At 38.4% G+C, this 17,689-nt stretch overlaps 2 protein-coding genes and 1 pseudogene across 5 annotated transcripts in view; 1 reads left to right on the forward strand and 2 right to left on the reverse strand.

Moving 5' to 3' along the window:
- The window catches only part of GON4L (gon-4 like), an 89,608-nt gene that overhangs the window by 54,592 nt on the left and 17,327 nt on the right, over window positions 1-17,689 (reverse strand). For 3 of the 4 annotated variants that reach the window (XM_045298330.1, XM_045298329.1, XM_045298328.1), the window contains exons 3-6: window positions 14,870-15,061; window positions 1,381-1,574; window positions 581-655; window positions 352-402 (exon numbers count right to left, since the gene is read on the reverse strand). In XM_045298330.1, coding sequence (XP_045154265.1) covers window positions 352-402; window positions 581-655; window positions 1,381-1,574; window positions 14,870-15,061 — 512 coding nt within the window. The remainder of the gene's footprint in view (window positions 1-351; window positions 403-580; window positions 656-1,380; window positions 1,575-14,869; window positions 15,062-17,689) is intronic. The other variant, XM_045298331.1, reaches the window with a different exon arrangement.
- Window positions 4,463-4,833, forward strand: LOC105979720 (60S ribosomal protein L35a-like). Its single transcript, XM_045298334.1, has one exon. It carries the CDS (start codon window positions 4,463-4,465, stop codon window positions 4,793-4,795), a length of 333 nt encoding a protein of 110 aa, XP_045154269.1. The 3' UTR covers window positions 4,796-4,833.
- On the reverse strand, window positions 6,570-7,161 carry LOC105979718 (annotated as a pseudogene).

The raw sequence follows: 17,689 nt of genomic DNA on the forward strand, positions 1-17,689 counted from the left end.
AGGGTTGGTAGGGGAGGGAGGGTGCGGGGGTGGGGGTGGGATGAGAAGCTGATACCAAGGGCTCAAGTAGAAAGAAAATGTTTTGAAAATGATGGCAATAAATGTACAAATTGCTTGACACAAGGATGTATGGATTGTGATAAGAGTTGTACGAGCCCCCAATAAAATTATTTTTTTAAAAAACAAAACTCATGATAATGTTTTCATATATTCTTTATCTTTTACAAATATTTCTTTAAAGAGGCAAACTTAGACCTCAATAAGTATTTCCTATGCTTCTTTCCCTACAAATAACCTGAAATTCAATCTAATTTCCAAGTGAAATAAGCAATACAAAAACAGAAGACTCACCACTCCTTTCTCCACTACTTCCTTCAGCTTGGAGCGTGTCATTTTAGGCTCCTACGGAGGGGATGGTGGGAAGGAAACAATGAAGTTGAGTTTGTAATTCTTGGGGATTGAGATGCTAGCTTTGCTCCTAGCAGTAAAACTACTTTTCAGTATCGAACTGACTTTTTACGCCAGGCATTTTACAGGTAACTGTTCCATGACATGGGAAGGGTGATAAGCAAGTACTCACAAACATTGGCATGTCTTCTGTCTCGCTGATGGCTGCTTTCATCATTGCTACCACATGTTCATTTGTGATTACTTCCTGCAGAAAGGTGACATTTCACTGTATGAAACAAGTGTTTTGTCTTCTACACAATACTCATCTCTCTGTATCTCTGCTAGATACATGACATGTAGAAGACAAACAAATGCTAGATATCCCCCATCACTTCAAATTGGGCTTAAGCTAAGGTGAAAGCAAAGCAGCAAAAGCAGGCTCTGGATTGAAGCAGAGAGAGCTTCCAATAACGAGGCAGCGAAGACCCCAAAGCCACTCGTAGGTTAGAGCCAGGTTGCTTAGGGAAGATCTGAGGTAACTAACCATATGGCATATGACAATGAGTAATCAGACTGCACATAGCTGTGCTGCTTTATAGCAAAGAACAGGATTTAGATATGTACGAAGTACAGTAAACTGTGGGGGTTTTTTGTACAGTAAATTGTTAATCGGGCATTTTTGCATACATTTTAACTCACAAAAGGAAAAATCTATTGTCAGCATTATCATCTACATAACTGCTAAACATTACAATCAAGAATCACAGCAGAACAAGAAAACAGAAATAGTTTTATCTTTCCTACAAAGCTTTCAAACATGTGCTATGTGCAAAGAAAGAAAACCTCGTTGAAATGCAAAATAATTTGCAACAGCAACCCACAAATAAATCATTTATGTACTAAGAGTCAGGATTTTCTGAATAATTTTATCTGCTTCCTTTGGAAACTGTCCCTTACAACTACAGAGCTGTCCAGCCCCATCCCACTCACATGCAGGATGTTTCTCACGTTGACCGCTGTTAGATTGTGCTGTTTGGCGCCATCCTCTAAGGTTCGGTCAAGCATGTCATCCAGTTTAGGGTCATAAGCCACAGTCCCTTCGTCCTGACCTCTTCCATCTCGTTTCCTCTTGGTACCCTTTTTCTTTTTTCGCTTTTTCTCACTTTCTTCATTGTCTTGTTCTTCTGCAAATACACCAAGAGCATCGTCAGGATCTCCCAAACAGCTGCCCAATCAGTTAGCCCAGAGAGACACCATTAATAGGGAAACAAGCTTCCATTCTCTGGCCCTAGAAATCAATGACAATGTGAAGAAAGGAGTGGTGTGGTGAAGATGTTACTACCAGCGGCAGTAATAGCTCTTGTTTTATGCCAGGAACTCTCTGTGAACTTTATGCATATTACTTCACTGAACCTCTCATACAACCCCGTAAAGTAGTGAGAGTTATGTTTTGAAGTCAACCACTCTTAACTCTAAAATCTGCAGTGTCATCATCACTCAAACAGCCCAGATATAACGTCAGAAGCCCTGGGTTTATATTCTTAGTAATAGAGTCATTTTTTCCTTTGGTAAAAGATGGATATCTGTTCATCAGGAATTTCATGGAGATTAAATTGAATAATATACACAAAGTGTTTTATAACAAAAAAATTACAATATAAATATAATTTATCATTATTATAATATTACTCAGTGTAGAGAAGAGAAAGAGGAACCAACTAAAAATAAAGAATTTATTCCCTCAACTATTAAAAAAAGGGGGGACAAAGTATGATGCAAACAGTAGCAAGCTGTTCTGCTAACTAAAAGTTGGAGGTTTCAATTCATGGAGAGGAACCTCAGAAAAAGGCCTGCCAATCTACTTCCGAAAAATCAATCATTGCAAACCCTTCAGTTATTGAAAACCCTATTGAATACAGTCCTGCTCTGGCACACAGGGGGGTCACCATTACTCAAAATCAACTAGACTGCAAGTGGTTGCTAAATTGCTATCCTAAAAGAAAGGAACACATATATATAACTGGAAAAAAGGAATATTTTGACCATTAGAATTTGGTAAGGCCTGGAATAGATTCTCATAAAATATCAAAATAAAGTTCTTTTATCTCAGCTACTTCTGTTCTGAAAATAAGGGGTCAGAGACAATGGATAGTATCAAGAGGAACTTCTCTACTTAAAATGACTGTATAACCTTTAAGATGACTGCTCCTTAGTAGTATATTTGCTCAGTGAAAAGTCACTGATAACTTAAAACAGGGAGAAGGAGGGGCTAAAGAGAAGCGGATATCAAGGAGTTCAAAAACAAAGAAAATGTTTTCAAATGGATTGTACAATACTGCTTGATGTGACTGGATATTAAGATCTGTAAGAGCTCCCACTAAAATGATTAAAAAACAAAACAAAACTTAAAACAATCAGTTTTGCAAGCATAAATTAAGAGTTTGACAAAAATGTTCACAAGTTTCAACCAAATAATGATTTTTCAGGAAATAATTACACATGCAATGACTGATAAGTATGATATTCATCACATCACTTCAGCAAACATATGAAAATATCTAAATGTTCAATAAAAGGAATGGTTGAGTGATTACTGTTGTATTCATACAACGGACTATAAATGAGACATTAAAAAGTCTTTTTTAGCAAGGGAGTTGTAAAAAATGTCTAAAAAGAATCTTTTTGTATTTATTTTATTACTATTGGGAGTTAATACATATAATCATAACATTCCATAGTTCAATCACGTCAAGCAGTGTTGTACAATTACTACCACAATCCGTTTCCAAACATTCTTTTTCTTCCTGGACTCCTTGATATTGGCTCCCTTTTACCCCGCGCCACCCCCACTAGAAAGAATTTTTAATGACAAAGAAATTCTCCTAATAATGATTACAAAGAGGGGGGGGGGGCCAAATTCCAAACATACAAATCTTATATTTTTGTAAAGTAAACAAAAAAGGGTAGGCTTAATGTTTATCCCACAAAAGTGGTAAGACGGAAAGAAAACTCCAATAAATCCCCCCAAAATGACAGCGTTCCTTTATCATTATAAAGGAAGTAATTTATGTTTTATAAAGGGCTTTGAGGTAAGCAGAAAAAAGGGAAATAAAATAGCATAGCACACAGCAAACGTTCTAAACACCGTCTTCATACATTTCTTTCCCTGAAGTTCTGCCTACAACAGCTGCTCGCCTCAGTTACCACGTCCCCTCAGTCTGCTCTCCCCTATCCTCCTCTCTCCACTTTTGCAACCTTTCTGAAGTGGACAAGTCTAGCCAGCTATTATTGGCTTTTGCCATTCACCTTTCTCTGCTAACATCATTACATGAACAATGACTTCATAGGTGCACAACAAAAACATGATTACTGACACCTGAGAAGATCTTATTAATGGCCAAAACTGGTCCAGGAAAAAAGTGTGATAGGAAAGACATAAATTAAAACTATTAATACTATTTTTCATTGCTATTAGCTAAAATTTAATGCAGGTTAAAATGACATAAATTTTGTGATATATATATTTTAGCACAATACATTTATTTTTAAATAAGGAAAAAATTTATTGCAAAAAATTTTAATCTTTACAAAACTTAGACCTATAAAATTTGCCCCAAGAAAACAAAAACTCATAAAAATGAAGGCCAAAGGAGGGGAGAGGGAGGAGGGAGGGGGAAAATGAGCAGCCGATATTAAAGGCTAAAGTAGAAGGTAAATGTTTTGAGAATGATGAGGGCAACAAATGTACATAAGTGCTTGACACAATGGATGGATGTATGGATTGTGATAAGAATTGTACGAGCCCCCAATAAAATGATTAAAGAAAAAAAGCATCCAAGTGTATGCAAATTCCAAAACAAGTCAATTTAGGTAAAGTTTATAATAAATGGAAATATTACAGATAATTTTTTAATGAAGGCCAAAAGAGGAAGCTGGCAATGGAAAAAGCTAATATTAGTAAAATTTTACATGGGTAGAATATGAGAAGAAAAATGGTCTTTAAAACAGTACTTCTCCCGCCATATTGGAGCCTGTGGAGGCCTGCTGGGAACAGGACTTCTAAACGGCAACTATGTCTGGAAGGCTGTGGTCCAAGGCCATTTTCGCTGTCTGTAAACGGGGTCTACGGAACCAGAGGGAGCACACAGCTCTTCTTAAAATTGAAGGTGTTTACGCCCGAGATGAAACGGAATTTTATTTAAGCAAGAGATGTGCTTATGTGTACAAAGCAAAGAACAACACAGTGGCTCCTGGCGGCAAACCTAACAGAACCAGAGTCAGCTGGGGAAAGGTAACTTGGGCCCATGGAAACAGTGGCATGGTTCGGGCCAAATTCCGGAGCAACCTACCTGCTAAGGCTGTTGGACACAGAATCCGTGGGATGCTGTACCCCTCAAGAATTTAAACTTAAAAGTAAATAAATAAAATTGTGCATTTGTTAAAAAAAAAAAAGTACTCCTCAAATCAGCTGTAGTGAAGGTTTATTTTGCCAATCCATTGCCAACTCACACTTTTAAAAAATTAAAAATGGGGCTATAACATCAAATTGCTATAAATTTTCTAAAGTTTTACTGTTTTCAAGAATTATCATGTTTTGAACCAATAACAAATAATTCAGAGTAGACACTGTTTAACATATATCAACTTTTAACTCCAATAAAAATTACAATAAAATTTTATATACATAAGTAACAAGTGTGAAAAGCTAGTATAGAATTAAAATGGCAATAATGGAATTCACACCACACATCTTTTCACAGAAAAATCATTAGGATTAGCATAATTCTATTTAAAATTGTGATATCGTAAATGTGGACTCAAAACTATCCCTGTGGAATTAAACCATCTTTATTTACATGAATGCCTAAATTATATCAAATATATTTCTCCTCTGATTTTGATGCTAAGTTTTTAAGGAAATATGCATATATAACAAATACCAATACATTCAAATGTCAACATATTATATATGCAATCCAAAGAGGGCAGATAACTTAATTGTATCGTACTCTATTTTTTTTTTTGCCACAAGCTTTAAGATGAGCTTTAATTCATTGGGTGGTTTTCCTTAAGTGCATTGATGGATGTAAGCAGAGCATGTTAACGATTCCAGAGAACAAACTACTGCTGATTCATTGGGTTTTAATTCCTAAATGAAGGAATTGTTATACCAATGGCTTGGACTGACAGTAGCTGGGGGAAGTGGGGGTGAGAAAGAGATGGGAACAGGGGAAAGGTACATGCCACCCGGTCCCAGTCCTGCAGTCCCTAGGGAGCTGCCCACAGAGAAGCTGGCGAGGCCTACTGGATGCCGCAGGGCGGCCGTGCAGCAGTCTGGCCATGTGGAATGTGTGTGTCTCTGCCGGACACTCAGCCCAAGAAGCAGATGGCCCAGTCTTCTGACTCTGTGGCTGGGATTGGAGACTGGTCCCCTCATGGCCCGGAGAATCTGAAGGAGTGACATTGGGTGAAGGATGAAGCGGGGTGGGACCATTGTGGTGCTGACAGTGGTGTCCTGCCCCTGGGGGCTGAGTGGGTGAGTGTCACTGTGGCTTGCAGCGACCACCGAGAGCAACCCTTCAGCAGGGACAGCAGCGGGTCTTACAGGGCCACAGGCAGGAGACCCATTCTGGCTTCTTTCCTCCTGGCGCTCTGCCTGGGCTTCCTGTAATTTGTGCTTCCCTTTGGCTTAACAGTAAAAAAGAGGGTGTGGGGCAGGGACAGCTCTGTCATTTCTCCAAACTGAACTGAGGGCAGAGGCAACAGGAGCTGGGGTTGCTGGGCAGCTGTGTCCCGGATCTGGAGCGCCATCACCCAGCTTGGGCAGTGGTGGAAGGCACCTGGAAGAGCCCAGGCGGGGGCCCTCACTGGCCAGGGGGCCACCAGCAGAGCTGCAGCAGGACTCGCTGTGGTCCCGTGCTTCCTGGTAACCTGGCGCGCAGGCCCGCTCCGCAGACATCACCGGAAAATAGCGCACTGCTAACTTACTCCATCTCCAGAGCTGAGAGAGACCAGGCAGTTACTAAAATAAACAATTTCTCTATTTCGTTCTGGGGGCCCTGAGCCCATGGCCTTGGCCTGGGCGGGCGTTGGAGACAGGGAGGCCCCAGCGAGCGAGGGGCTGGCTCAGAACAGGCACAGTCAGTTGGGCTGAGCAGAGCTCAGGTAAGGCGCATTCCTCACAGAAGAACACATGGGAAAAAGCTGCCTCTCTTCTGCTGGTAGGGTGTCATCTTGACTCCCTGGTGCTCCCCTGGGGGCTGTTGCCATACAATTTTTGTCCATTTTTGCTTTGATGTCTTTGGCGAGTGTGAAGAAGGCATTCTTGACATTGGTGTTGGCTTTGGCGCTGGTCTCCATGAACTTGATCCCGTAGTCCAGGGCCAGCTTCTCTCCTCCCTCCTTGGAAACCTGTCTTTTGTCGTTCACGTCACACTTATTCCCCCAGGATTATCTTTTCGACGTCGGCAGAGGCATGCTCAATATTCCGGATCCAGTTCCGGATGTTGTCAAAAGACTTCTCGTTGGTGACGGCGTAGACCAGCATGAGGCCCATGGTGCCCTGGTAGTAGACGGTGGTGATCTTCCGAACCGCTCCTGACCAGCTGTGTCCCAGATCTGCAGTTTGATTCTCTTGTCATTGAGCTCTATGGTTCTAATTTTAAAGTCAATTCCCATGGCAGAGATGAAGGTGGAATTGAAGGCATTCTCAGAGAAATGGAACAGGACCCAGGTCTTCCCCAGGAACAGGTAATCGTAGGTCTTCACCATATTACTCTCTCAGTATCGTACTCTATTTTAAAACTAATTCATTATATGTTAGTTTTTAAATAGTGGAACACTACCGATTGCAAGCAATCTAACATAAGAAAGTTACCTTATGAAGATTAAACTCAAAAAAATAACTAAAATCTGATTTTTCCTTCGATAACATGACAATAGGGAAAGTGGTAAAAAAGAAAATACTCACATCTTGGAGCACTGAGTTGAAATAAAAAAGAAATGGGTAGCGGGGGAACAGGGCACTAACCCACCCAAGGGGAGGGTATTGTTCATATCTCCACAGGAAAAGAGGGACCAGACTTTAACCCTGTGCTCCAAGGTGTGAATGCAACCTGCCGGCATGGAGTAGGGAACCAGTGAAGAGGTCTGAGGGGCCAGGTCCAATCCCAACTACATGGACACCTGCCCCTCCATCCAGATGAATTTATTTCAGAGGACATCACTGAATCTGCATTGTTGATCACTCTGTAAGGTTCACAATAGGTGGTTCTGAATAGAAGGCCGGCAGGGGGTGGGGGTGGGGATATAATGGAACAAAACACAAAATCAGAGAAAAAGCAGGTTTTGTGTCTGAGACTGGGGGAAGCCCTGAGACTCTGTCTAGCCATTAGACATCCTTCAAGCCTGGAACTGAACCCAGCCCCATGGCCAAACATTAAACCAGCATGTAAAGTGGACAGCAACTCTGGGAAGTGCTATGCTTCTTAGACCAAAAGGACAGCATTTGCCCAGGAATAAAGCTCAGAAGGCAGCAAGAAATAAGTAAGATGAATGGAAACAGTACACTCCTGGAGGAAGTGGGAAGGATGGATATTGTAGCATAGTGAGAACTGCAATCAATTCACAAAACAAGATGTAAATAAACTCCTGAAAATAGAATCGATTTACTCTGTAAACTTTTACCCAAATCACAACAAAAAAAATTTTTTTTAAATACTTTTAAGGACATTTTTGGCTTTAGACACATTACAAAAGAAATTCTTGCATGAAGTCAACGAGAAAATTTAACAAAACTCAAAGTAAAAAGAACTAGTAAGGAACAAAAATTAACGTAACATACAAATTTTATTCTGTGATGCTCACCTTCCTGACAATCACTGAAGACAAAAATGGGTGCATAAGCAAATGTGGTGAAGAAAGCTGATGGTGCCCGGCTACCAAAGATATAGGGTCTGGGGTCTTAAAGACTTGAAGATAAACAAGCAGCCATCTAGCTCAGAAGCAACAAAACCCACATGGAAGCAGCACACCAGCCTGTGTGATCACGAGGTGTCGAAGGGACCAGGCATCAGGCATCTAAGCAGGCATCTAAGGGTGTTTATCTTCAAGTCTTCAAGACCTCGGATGCAATATCTTTTAATAGCCGGGCACCATCAGCTTGCTTCACTGTATTTGCTAATGGTGAATCATACCCAATGTGAATGGGGGAGCGGCATGGAGTGGAGACACATTGGACATCCCCTCACAGAGGGGTCATCTGTAAACAATTGGACATCCCCTCACAGAGGGGTCACAGGGAAGAGATGAGCCAGTCAGGGTGCAGTATAGCACCGATGAAACACACAACTTTCCTCCAGTTCTTTGGTGCTCCCTTCCCCCCACTATCATGACCTCAATTCTACCTTACAAATCGGATTAGACCAGAAGATGCACACGTTACATATAAGAACCCACAACACAGGAAATCCAGGACAGATAAACCCCTCAGGGCCAACAATGAGAGTAGAGATACCAGGAGGATTAGGGGAGGGTGAGGGGAGAAAGCGACCCTTTAATACAGTTCCTCATATTGTGGTGACCCCCCAACTATAAAATTATTTTCGTTGCTACTTCATAAGTATAATTTTGCTGTTGTTATGAAGTGGGCGACCACTGTGAAAGGGTTGTTCAACCCCCTCCAAAGGGGTCGCGACCCACAGGTTGAGAACCGCTGTACTAGGGTTGAAGTTCATACAAATAAAATGTTTATTCCAAATAAAACGTGTTTGAACCTGATTCTGCAATCAGAGGATGGTTGCAGACAAGTTCTCTCAGTATTATACTTGTCTTAACTCTTGTCAAAGTGCTTTAAGAAAAGGTTCCATCAAAATAGTGGCATCCGAGAACAACTTTGGGCCTAAATTCAAAGCCAAGAGAGCAGTTCTCAAGGTTACAGCATGTTTTTTGGGATTCAAAAGGGCTTGTTTTGACAGATTTTCTCAAAGAACAAAAGATTATCAAGGGAGTGTATTATGAAGAATGTTTATGAAAATGAAAAACTACATTGACAAGAAAAAGGCCAAGAAATTTTTTTCATCATGACAATGCTGCTGCTCATTCTTCAAGGACAGCAAGGGCTGTCTTAGGAGAATTTCATTGGAATATCTTACCCTATTCCCCCTCCCTGATCTTACCCTTCAGACTTCTTTTTGTTCTTAAAACTTGAAGGACATTTAAAAGGAAAATTTGAGTCCCTAAAGGATGGAAAAACCTCTGTGATATAGTGTAATCAGAAGAGCACAGAATTTGAGTGGAAGGGTTAAAAGAACTGGAAACATTGCCTTCAGAATTGTACAGAACTAAAATAGAGGCATGTACATATATAAATATATTTACAGTATATACCTGATTATAAGCCCACCCAAATATCCGCCGAGGTACCTAATTTTACGACAAAAACTGCATTAAAAATGTGCTGAAAAAAAAAAATGTGCTGAAAAACTCGGCTTACACTCGAGTATATATGGTATATATAATGATAGGGAAATAGCTCTATGTACACATATTTATTTGTTAAGTATTAAGGCAGCAGATGGATATTGGGCCTCCACTCAAGTACTCCCTCGAAGCAAGAACACTTTGTCTAATAACCTGGCATTCTGTGATACTCACCTTCCCTTATAGGATCGCTGAAGGCAAAATGGGTGCATAAGCAAATATTGTCAAGAAAGCTGATGGTCCCTGGCTATCAAAAGATACAGCATCCGGGGTTTTAAAGACTTGAAGATAAACAAGTGGCCATTTAACTGAGAAACAATAAAGCCCAGATGGAAGAAGCACATCAGCCTGTGTGACCTTGAGGTATTGATAGGATCAGGTATCAGTCATCAAAGACCCAAAACAAAAAAGCATATATTTGTGAATGAGAGGGAGAGCGGAGTGGAGACCCAAAGCCCATCTGCAGACAAGTGGACATCCCCTTACGTAAGGGTAACAAGGAAGAGACGATCCAGTCAGGGTGCAGTATAGTACCTACAAAAAATACAACTTTCCTCTTGTTCAATGGTTTTTAGCCTTCCTAATGCCACGACCCTTTAATATAGTTCCTCATGTTATGATGACCCTCCCCCCAACCATAAAATTATTTTCACTGTGGCTTCCTAACTGTAATTTTCTTACTGTATGACTCAGGTGCCCCCTGTGAAAAGGTCATTCGACCCCCAAAGGGGTCACAACCCAAAGGCTGAGAACCTGCTCTAATTCTTTAATGCTTCCTGCCCCTCCACTATCATGACCCCAATTCTACTTTACAAATCCAGCTAGACCAGAGCATGTACACTGGTAAAGATAAAAGCTCTCCACAAAGGGAATCCACGGCAGATAAACCCTCAGGACCAATAACGAGAGTAGCAATAGCAGGAGGGAAGGTGAAGGTGGGGGGAGAAGTAGGGAACCGATCACGATGATCTATATATATATAACCCCCTCCCGGGGGGTTTTCTGACAGACGGCAGAAAAGTGGGTGAAGGGAGACAGCAGTCAGTGTAAGACATGAAAAAAATAATAATTTAAGGATTATCAAGGGTTCATGGGGGGAGGGGGGGAGAACTAATATCAAGGGCTCAAGTAGAAAGCAAATGTTTTGAGAATGATGATGGCAACAAACGTACAAATGTGCTTGACACAATGGATGGATGTACGGATAGTGATGAGTTGTACAAGCACCCCCAAAAATGATTAAAAACAACATAAAAGAAATCTTCAAAAGAAATAAAATAAAATAAAATTATTTTTTTTAAAAACTGTAAGAACCCCAATAAAATGATTTTTAAAAAAAGAATTGTACAGATCTAGATGGATTATGTCAGCATTTCATATTTTGATATTTCTGTTTAATAGAGGTTTCCATGATTCTATTATAATACTTCTTTAGTTATATGTGTGTTTTCTAAGTAATCTGTCTTAACAGGCTTATTGCAGAAAAGCTGCTTTAGTAGCTAAAATCAATCAATCAATCAAGGTATATGCCCTAAAAGCAGAGCTTCAAAATATACAGAGCTAAAACTGATAAATCTGAAAGGAGATACAAAGCTATCATTTATAAAATGGTATCAAAAAAATAGTACATTTCTTTTCAAATGAACATGGAAGAATTAGCAAGATAGACAAAATTCTGGGTCATGGAGAGGAAAACATCTCAGTATGTAAAAGGACTAAAATAATACAAAGTAAAAAATAATAATCAAGTGCAAAGTATGATCTGACTTCAAGGTAATTAAATTAGAAATTAGTAGCAAAGATAGTTGGAAAATAATTATCTGGAATTAAACAACGTACATCAAAGTAATCCATGGGTGAAAAGAAATACAAAGGGATTGTGATAAGAGTTGTATGAACCCCTAATAAAATGATTAAAAATAAATAAATAAAAGTAAAGCAACAACAAAAAAAAGAAATACAAAGGAAATTAGAAAATATTGTGAGCTGAGTATTAGTAAAAATAATACATCAATACCATGGAGCACAGCTTAAGCTTAAAAAAAAAAGATACACTAAGTATTATTATCTAGAAAACTAAAATGATCTCACATCAGTAATATAAACTTCCATGTTATGAAACTAGAAAAGATGACTAAACTAAAAGTTAGCAAACAGAAAAAAATACAGACAAGGGCAACAATCAATTAAATAGACTATTAAAGAAATCAAAAGCTTGTCTTTTATGAAGACCAACCACTTTGAGAAGCCTGTAGCCAAAAATATCAATAATCAAAAGAAAAAGAGAAGACACAAATTACCAGTATTAGAAGAAAAAGAGCAAATGTCTAAAGGTCACTGAAGAAGAAATAACCAAATCTACTAAAAAAATTGAATTCAGCGTTAAAAATCTCCCTATAAAAAAAATTCCAAATGACTTTACTGGTATATTTCGAAGAGACACTCAAGGAAGAAATAATACCAGTTCACATAATCACAACTCATTGAATGAGGTCGCATTCCCTCATAGCAAAGTCAGACAAAAATAATAAAAAAGGAAAGCTACATACCACAAATACGAAAGTGTCCAAGTCCTAAATAACAAGACTGATAACTATGACAGACTGGAAGAGACTAAGGAGTAAAACAATTGAATGAAATGTTAGATCCTAGAACAGGAAAAAAAAGTGTGAAATCTAGTTTGTAATTTTGGTATGGTACAAATGTTAATTTCTTAGTTTTGATCATTGATTTACCATTTTGCAAAATGTTTACAATCAGTAACACTGGATGGACATGTGGGAATTCTCTACATTATTACTGCAACTTCTCTGTAAATCTAAAATAAACAGTCCATTTTAAAAAGGGCCAAAGCAGAGTAGAATCTGAAGCAGATGCACACATAAACGGACAACTGATTTCAACAAAGTTATCAAAGCAATTCTATTAGGAAATTCAACAAATAGTAACTTAACATTCACATCTAAAAATATGAAACTCAACCCTTACCTCATGCTACATATAAAAATTAGCTTTAAATGGATTGTTGACCACAAAGAAAGTTTTACAAATTTGAGGGAGGCAGATTTCCTAGATTAAAAAGCATGGACTTTAAAGGAAAAACTGGATAAACTCAACTTTAAAAAAAATCCGTATCCAAGATATGACAAAATAATAATTTATAATTATCAAGGGTTCATGAGGGAGGGAGGGAAAAATTTGAGAAGCTGATGCCAGGGGCTTAGGTGGAGAGCAAATGTTTTGAGAACGATGAGGGCAATGAATGTACAAATGTGCTTTACACAACTGATGTATATATGGATTGTGATAAGAATTGTATGAGCTCCTAATAAAAGGATATAAAAAAAGAGAGAGAGAGAAAGGGAAAAAAATCAGTACCATTACTCATTAGAGAAATGCTGTTTAAAATCACAGCTAACTACCACAAACACACCCACTAGAATCATTAAAATTAAAATGATTGAAACTGCTATTGAGGATGCAGATAGAACTCTTACAGATGACTGATAGGGATGTAAAATAGTACAACCACTATAGAAAACAGCTTGGCAATTTCCTATAAAGTTTACCATATGACTCAGACATTTACCATGACTCGGAAATCCCACCATTAAATACGCACACAAGAGACATGAAAACTTCCATCAAAGACCTCTATGTGAATGTTTATAGAATCTTTATTATAATAGCTAAAGACAGGAATTAACCCAAATGTCTATCAACTAGTGGATAGACAAACAAATTGTGGTATATCTACTCTATATTCTATATAGAATACTATTCTACAGTAAAAAAAAGAAATTTCAGGACCAGTGTGTGAAGTCAAAGAAACTAGATGTGTAAAAAACAATTCCACCTACATAACTGTACAAAAAGGGCAAAACCATAGGCACAGACATGAGATCAATAGTTGCTAAGGGTCAAAGAGAGAGGGCAGCTAAGGGCATGATAGAACTTTTGAGTGACAGAAATGTTTTACATCTTGTTTGTAGTGCTAGTTACATGGCAATATACATTTTTTTAAATGATCAGTTTTATTGGTACATAATCCATATATCACAATTCAATAGTTCAATCATATCAAGAGTTGTACATTCATCAATTTTAGAACATTTTCTTATTTCTTGTATTCCTTGTTATTAGCTCCCCAACATTTCTGGAAACTAATTGGATACATTTTTTTGGATGTAATATATGCTTCAATAAATCTGACAAACTAAAATCAATGTAATTTACCATATATGAACACGGGGAAAAAAACATTTAACAAAACTAAATATATGATAAAACTCTCAGAAAACTAGGGAAAGGAATGCGCCTTAATCTGCTAAAATGCATCTATAAAAAAGCACTTGTTAAATTTTAGAAAACTGTCTATGTGCTTTTCTGTATGTGTTGTATTTAGAAATATTTAAATTTTAATTTTGAGGCCTAACTCTATCGACTGGTAATGCCACAACAGAATTTAAGGACACAAGTTAACCAAGAGCTATGGCAAAATGTTAGCAGCACTATTCCTTTCAGAGGAGCCCACAACTGGACACTATCAAAATGTCCATCAAGAGGTGATTGAATAAAGAAGATATAGACTATTTAAGCAATGGAATATACTCAGGAACAAACGTAAACAATCTATCACTACATGCAACAATATGGATAAATTGCATAAATACAAAGTTAATTCAAAAAAGCAACTCACAAAAGAGCATACATATGATTCTATTCAAATACAATACAAAGGAGGTGAACCAAACTGCTGCTAGCAGTCAGGACAGTGATTACTCATGGGTGAGTTAGATAATAATTGAAACTGAATGCAAAAGTGACTTCTGGGGTACTGTAATGTTTTATTTCTTCATCTGCCGATGCCTACGTATCTTCCACTTATGAAAATTCCATGAACCGTATACTTCAAATAAATAGTTTTCTGTATATTCTACTTCAAAAACGGTTTTTTTCTTTTTGTAAAAATTAAAGATAGAATAAAAAGAAAGCCTACCCATTGGGATGAAGAGCCCACCATCCTCTCTCTCTTCCTCAGCTTGGGGAGCTGGAGTCTTGGGTGGCTTTTCTTGAGAAGAGTCACAGACACCTGGTTGGGGTGATTTCCTAGGCTGGGCCCCTGCTTTTGCAGGGTGGATGCCTAGCGGCAGTGATGGTATCTCTCCTCCAGAATGTATTTGAGGTTTTCCTGGAAAAATGAAAAATACTGTTCCATGCTTTGTCCATTCAACCATAACTTGTTGTCAAAGTCACCATCTTGTTAAAAAGTCCTATTTAGTAAGGTAACGCCATGCATGAAATGTACATTACCATGCAGGCATTCCCCTCTACTAAAATCTGTCCTTGGTTAGTTTTAAGTTAATGATGGTGGAATTACTTGAAAAAGGAAAAACGATGATTGTACAATATGAAGAAAATCATTATTATCACTGAATTATATAGAAATTGTGGAATTAGTGAGTTGTTTTTGTGCAGTTCCCCAAAATGAAATTAATCAACAAATTAAAAATTAATAAAGACAGTGTCCTTCCCCAATCTCAACAAACATTATACAGTCATAGTAATCAAAATGGCCTGGTACTGACAGACACATGAACCAAGGGAACAGGATTGAGAATTTGGAAGTAAATCCATCTATGGGCAACAGATATCGACAAGAGTCAAAATCCATTAAATGTAGAAAAAGCAATCTCTTTAATAAATAGGCTAGCAGAAAAATAAAACAGGACCCAAAGAGAACGTAAAATGGATCAAAGACCTAAAGTAAATTATCAAATACAAGTCAGTGCACAAACATCAGCGTCAAATTAGATCACTGGAACTTACTAGAAATTAAATACGTATGCTCATCAGAAGACTATAAAAGAGTAACGAGAGCCTATACCTTTGGGAAAAAAACTTTTGGAAAAACATATCTGATAAGGGTCTAATTTCTAAAATATGAAGAGAATTTCAACAAGAAAAAACTCCAGTTAAAAAATGGGTCAATGACATGAAGAGATATTTCACCAAAGAAGGCATTCAAGTGGCTAACACAAATAGAAAGATGCTTGCAAACATGCAAATCAAAACTACACTACAATGAGATTCTATCTCATCCTAACAAAATTAGCGCTGAATAAAGCGAACAGACAACCAAACAAATCAGAAAGCAACAAATGCCGGCATGGGTGTGTAGAGACTGAAACCATTATCCACTGCTGGTGGGCTGGGGTTATAAAATGGTACAGCCGTAACAGAAACCAGTATGTGGCTTTCTCAAAAACCACCGCTAGGTATCTGCTCAACGGAGCTAACAATAACGACACAATCAGACACATGCAAACCTTTGCTCAGAGCAGCACCATTCACAAGAGCAAAAAGATGATAACTACTTAAGTGGCCCATACGTAGAATACTAGGCAGCTCTCACGATGCACGCTCAAAATGTAAGGTGGACAGACCTGGAAAAGATTGTGCTGAGTGAAATAGGTCAAACACAAAAGGGTAAGTAATGTATGAGTCACTTGATGAGTATACATAGTGAAACCCATGTTCACTGGTGGATACTAGGGATAAGTGAAAGGGGGGGAGATCACTCTCTTAGATGGCAGACATTTGTCATTTTAGGGGACAGGGAAAATAACATCAAAGTAAATTACATCACTAAGAAGTACATGAGGAAAAAAGGATATTTTTGGTCAATGTGTGCAGTAACAATAGTGGGACAGTACAACTGTGCAGTAACAATAGTGGGACACACGTGTAAGTGTGTATGCATGCAAGTGTATAGCAATACACATGTGTGAATGTAGGCGGGCACATACTGCATATATTTATATGCAGGTATCCATCTATGTAAGTACATACATCTACATATACAATAAAGTACATAGAAAGAGAGGGCAAAAAAAAAAAAGAAAGAGAGGGCATTAACAGGCACATATTAAGCACTTTGCAGGATTGGTTTACAAGGTTAAGACCAGGCTCGTGGAACAACTCAGTCAGCTGGCATAAGATAGTGAGTGAAGTTTATGTTCCACATTCTAATTGGATGAGAAGTACAAGGGGGTACCCCCAAAAATGGAATTGTGCTGGGCGGAGCAGAGTTTTTGTAGTACACATCGATTCTTAGACTACCCAAACTACTATATCTGGAACTACTCTAAAAAATGTAGTTTTTGATGCCAAGGGCTTAAGTGAAGAGCAAATGTTCTGAGAATGATGAAGGCAAAGAATGTACAAATGTGCTTTACACAATTGATGTATGTATGGATTGTGATAAGAGTTGTATGAGCCCCCAATAAAATGATTTTTAATGTCGCTTTTTTAGGGAGATGATATCAAGGAGTTCAAATTGGTACTGATTGTAGTAGCAATTTTTAAATGATTTTTTTAAAAGTTCCTACAAGCAGTTTTACTATTGCACAACAAAATCATTTTTCTTTTTTTTTTTAAATCATTTTTTGGGGGCTCATACAATTCTTATCACAATCCACATATACATCCATTGTGTCAAGCACATATGTACATTTGTCGCCATCATCATTCTCACATTTGCCTTCTACTTGAGCCCTTAATATTGGCTGCTCATTTTCCTCCCACCCTCCCCACTCCATCATGAACCCTCAGAATGCATAAATTATTATTTTGTCATATGTTACACTGCCCGACATGTCCCCCACCCTCTTCTCTGCTGTCCATCCCCCAGGGAGGAGGCTATATGTAGATTCTTGTAGTCGGTTCCCCCTTTCTACCCCACATTCCCTCCACCCTCCAGGCATCGCCACTCACCACTGGTCCTGAAGAAGTCATCTGTTCTGGATTCCCTGTGTTT

Source organism: Echinops telfairi, unplaced genomic scaffold (genome assembly GCF_000313985.2).
Source record: "Echinops telfairi isolate 266 unplaced genomic scaffold, ASM31398v2 ScPeMD7_7425;HRSCAF=8463, whole genome shotgun sequence".
In the NCBI taxonomy this organism is placed as follows: domain Eukaryota; kingdom Metazoa; phylum Chordata; class Mammalia; order Afrosoricida; family Tenrecidae; genus Echinops; species Echinops telfairi.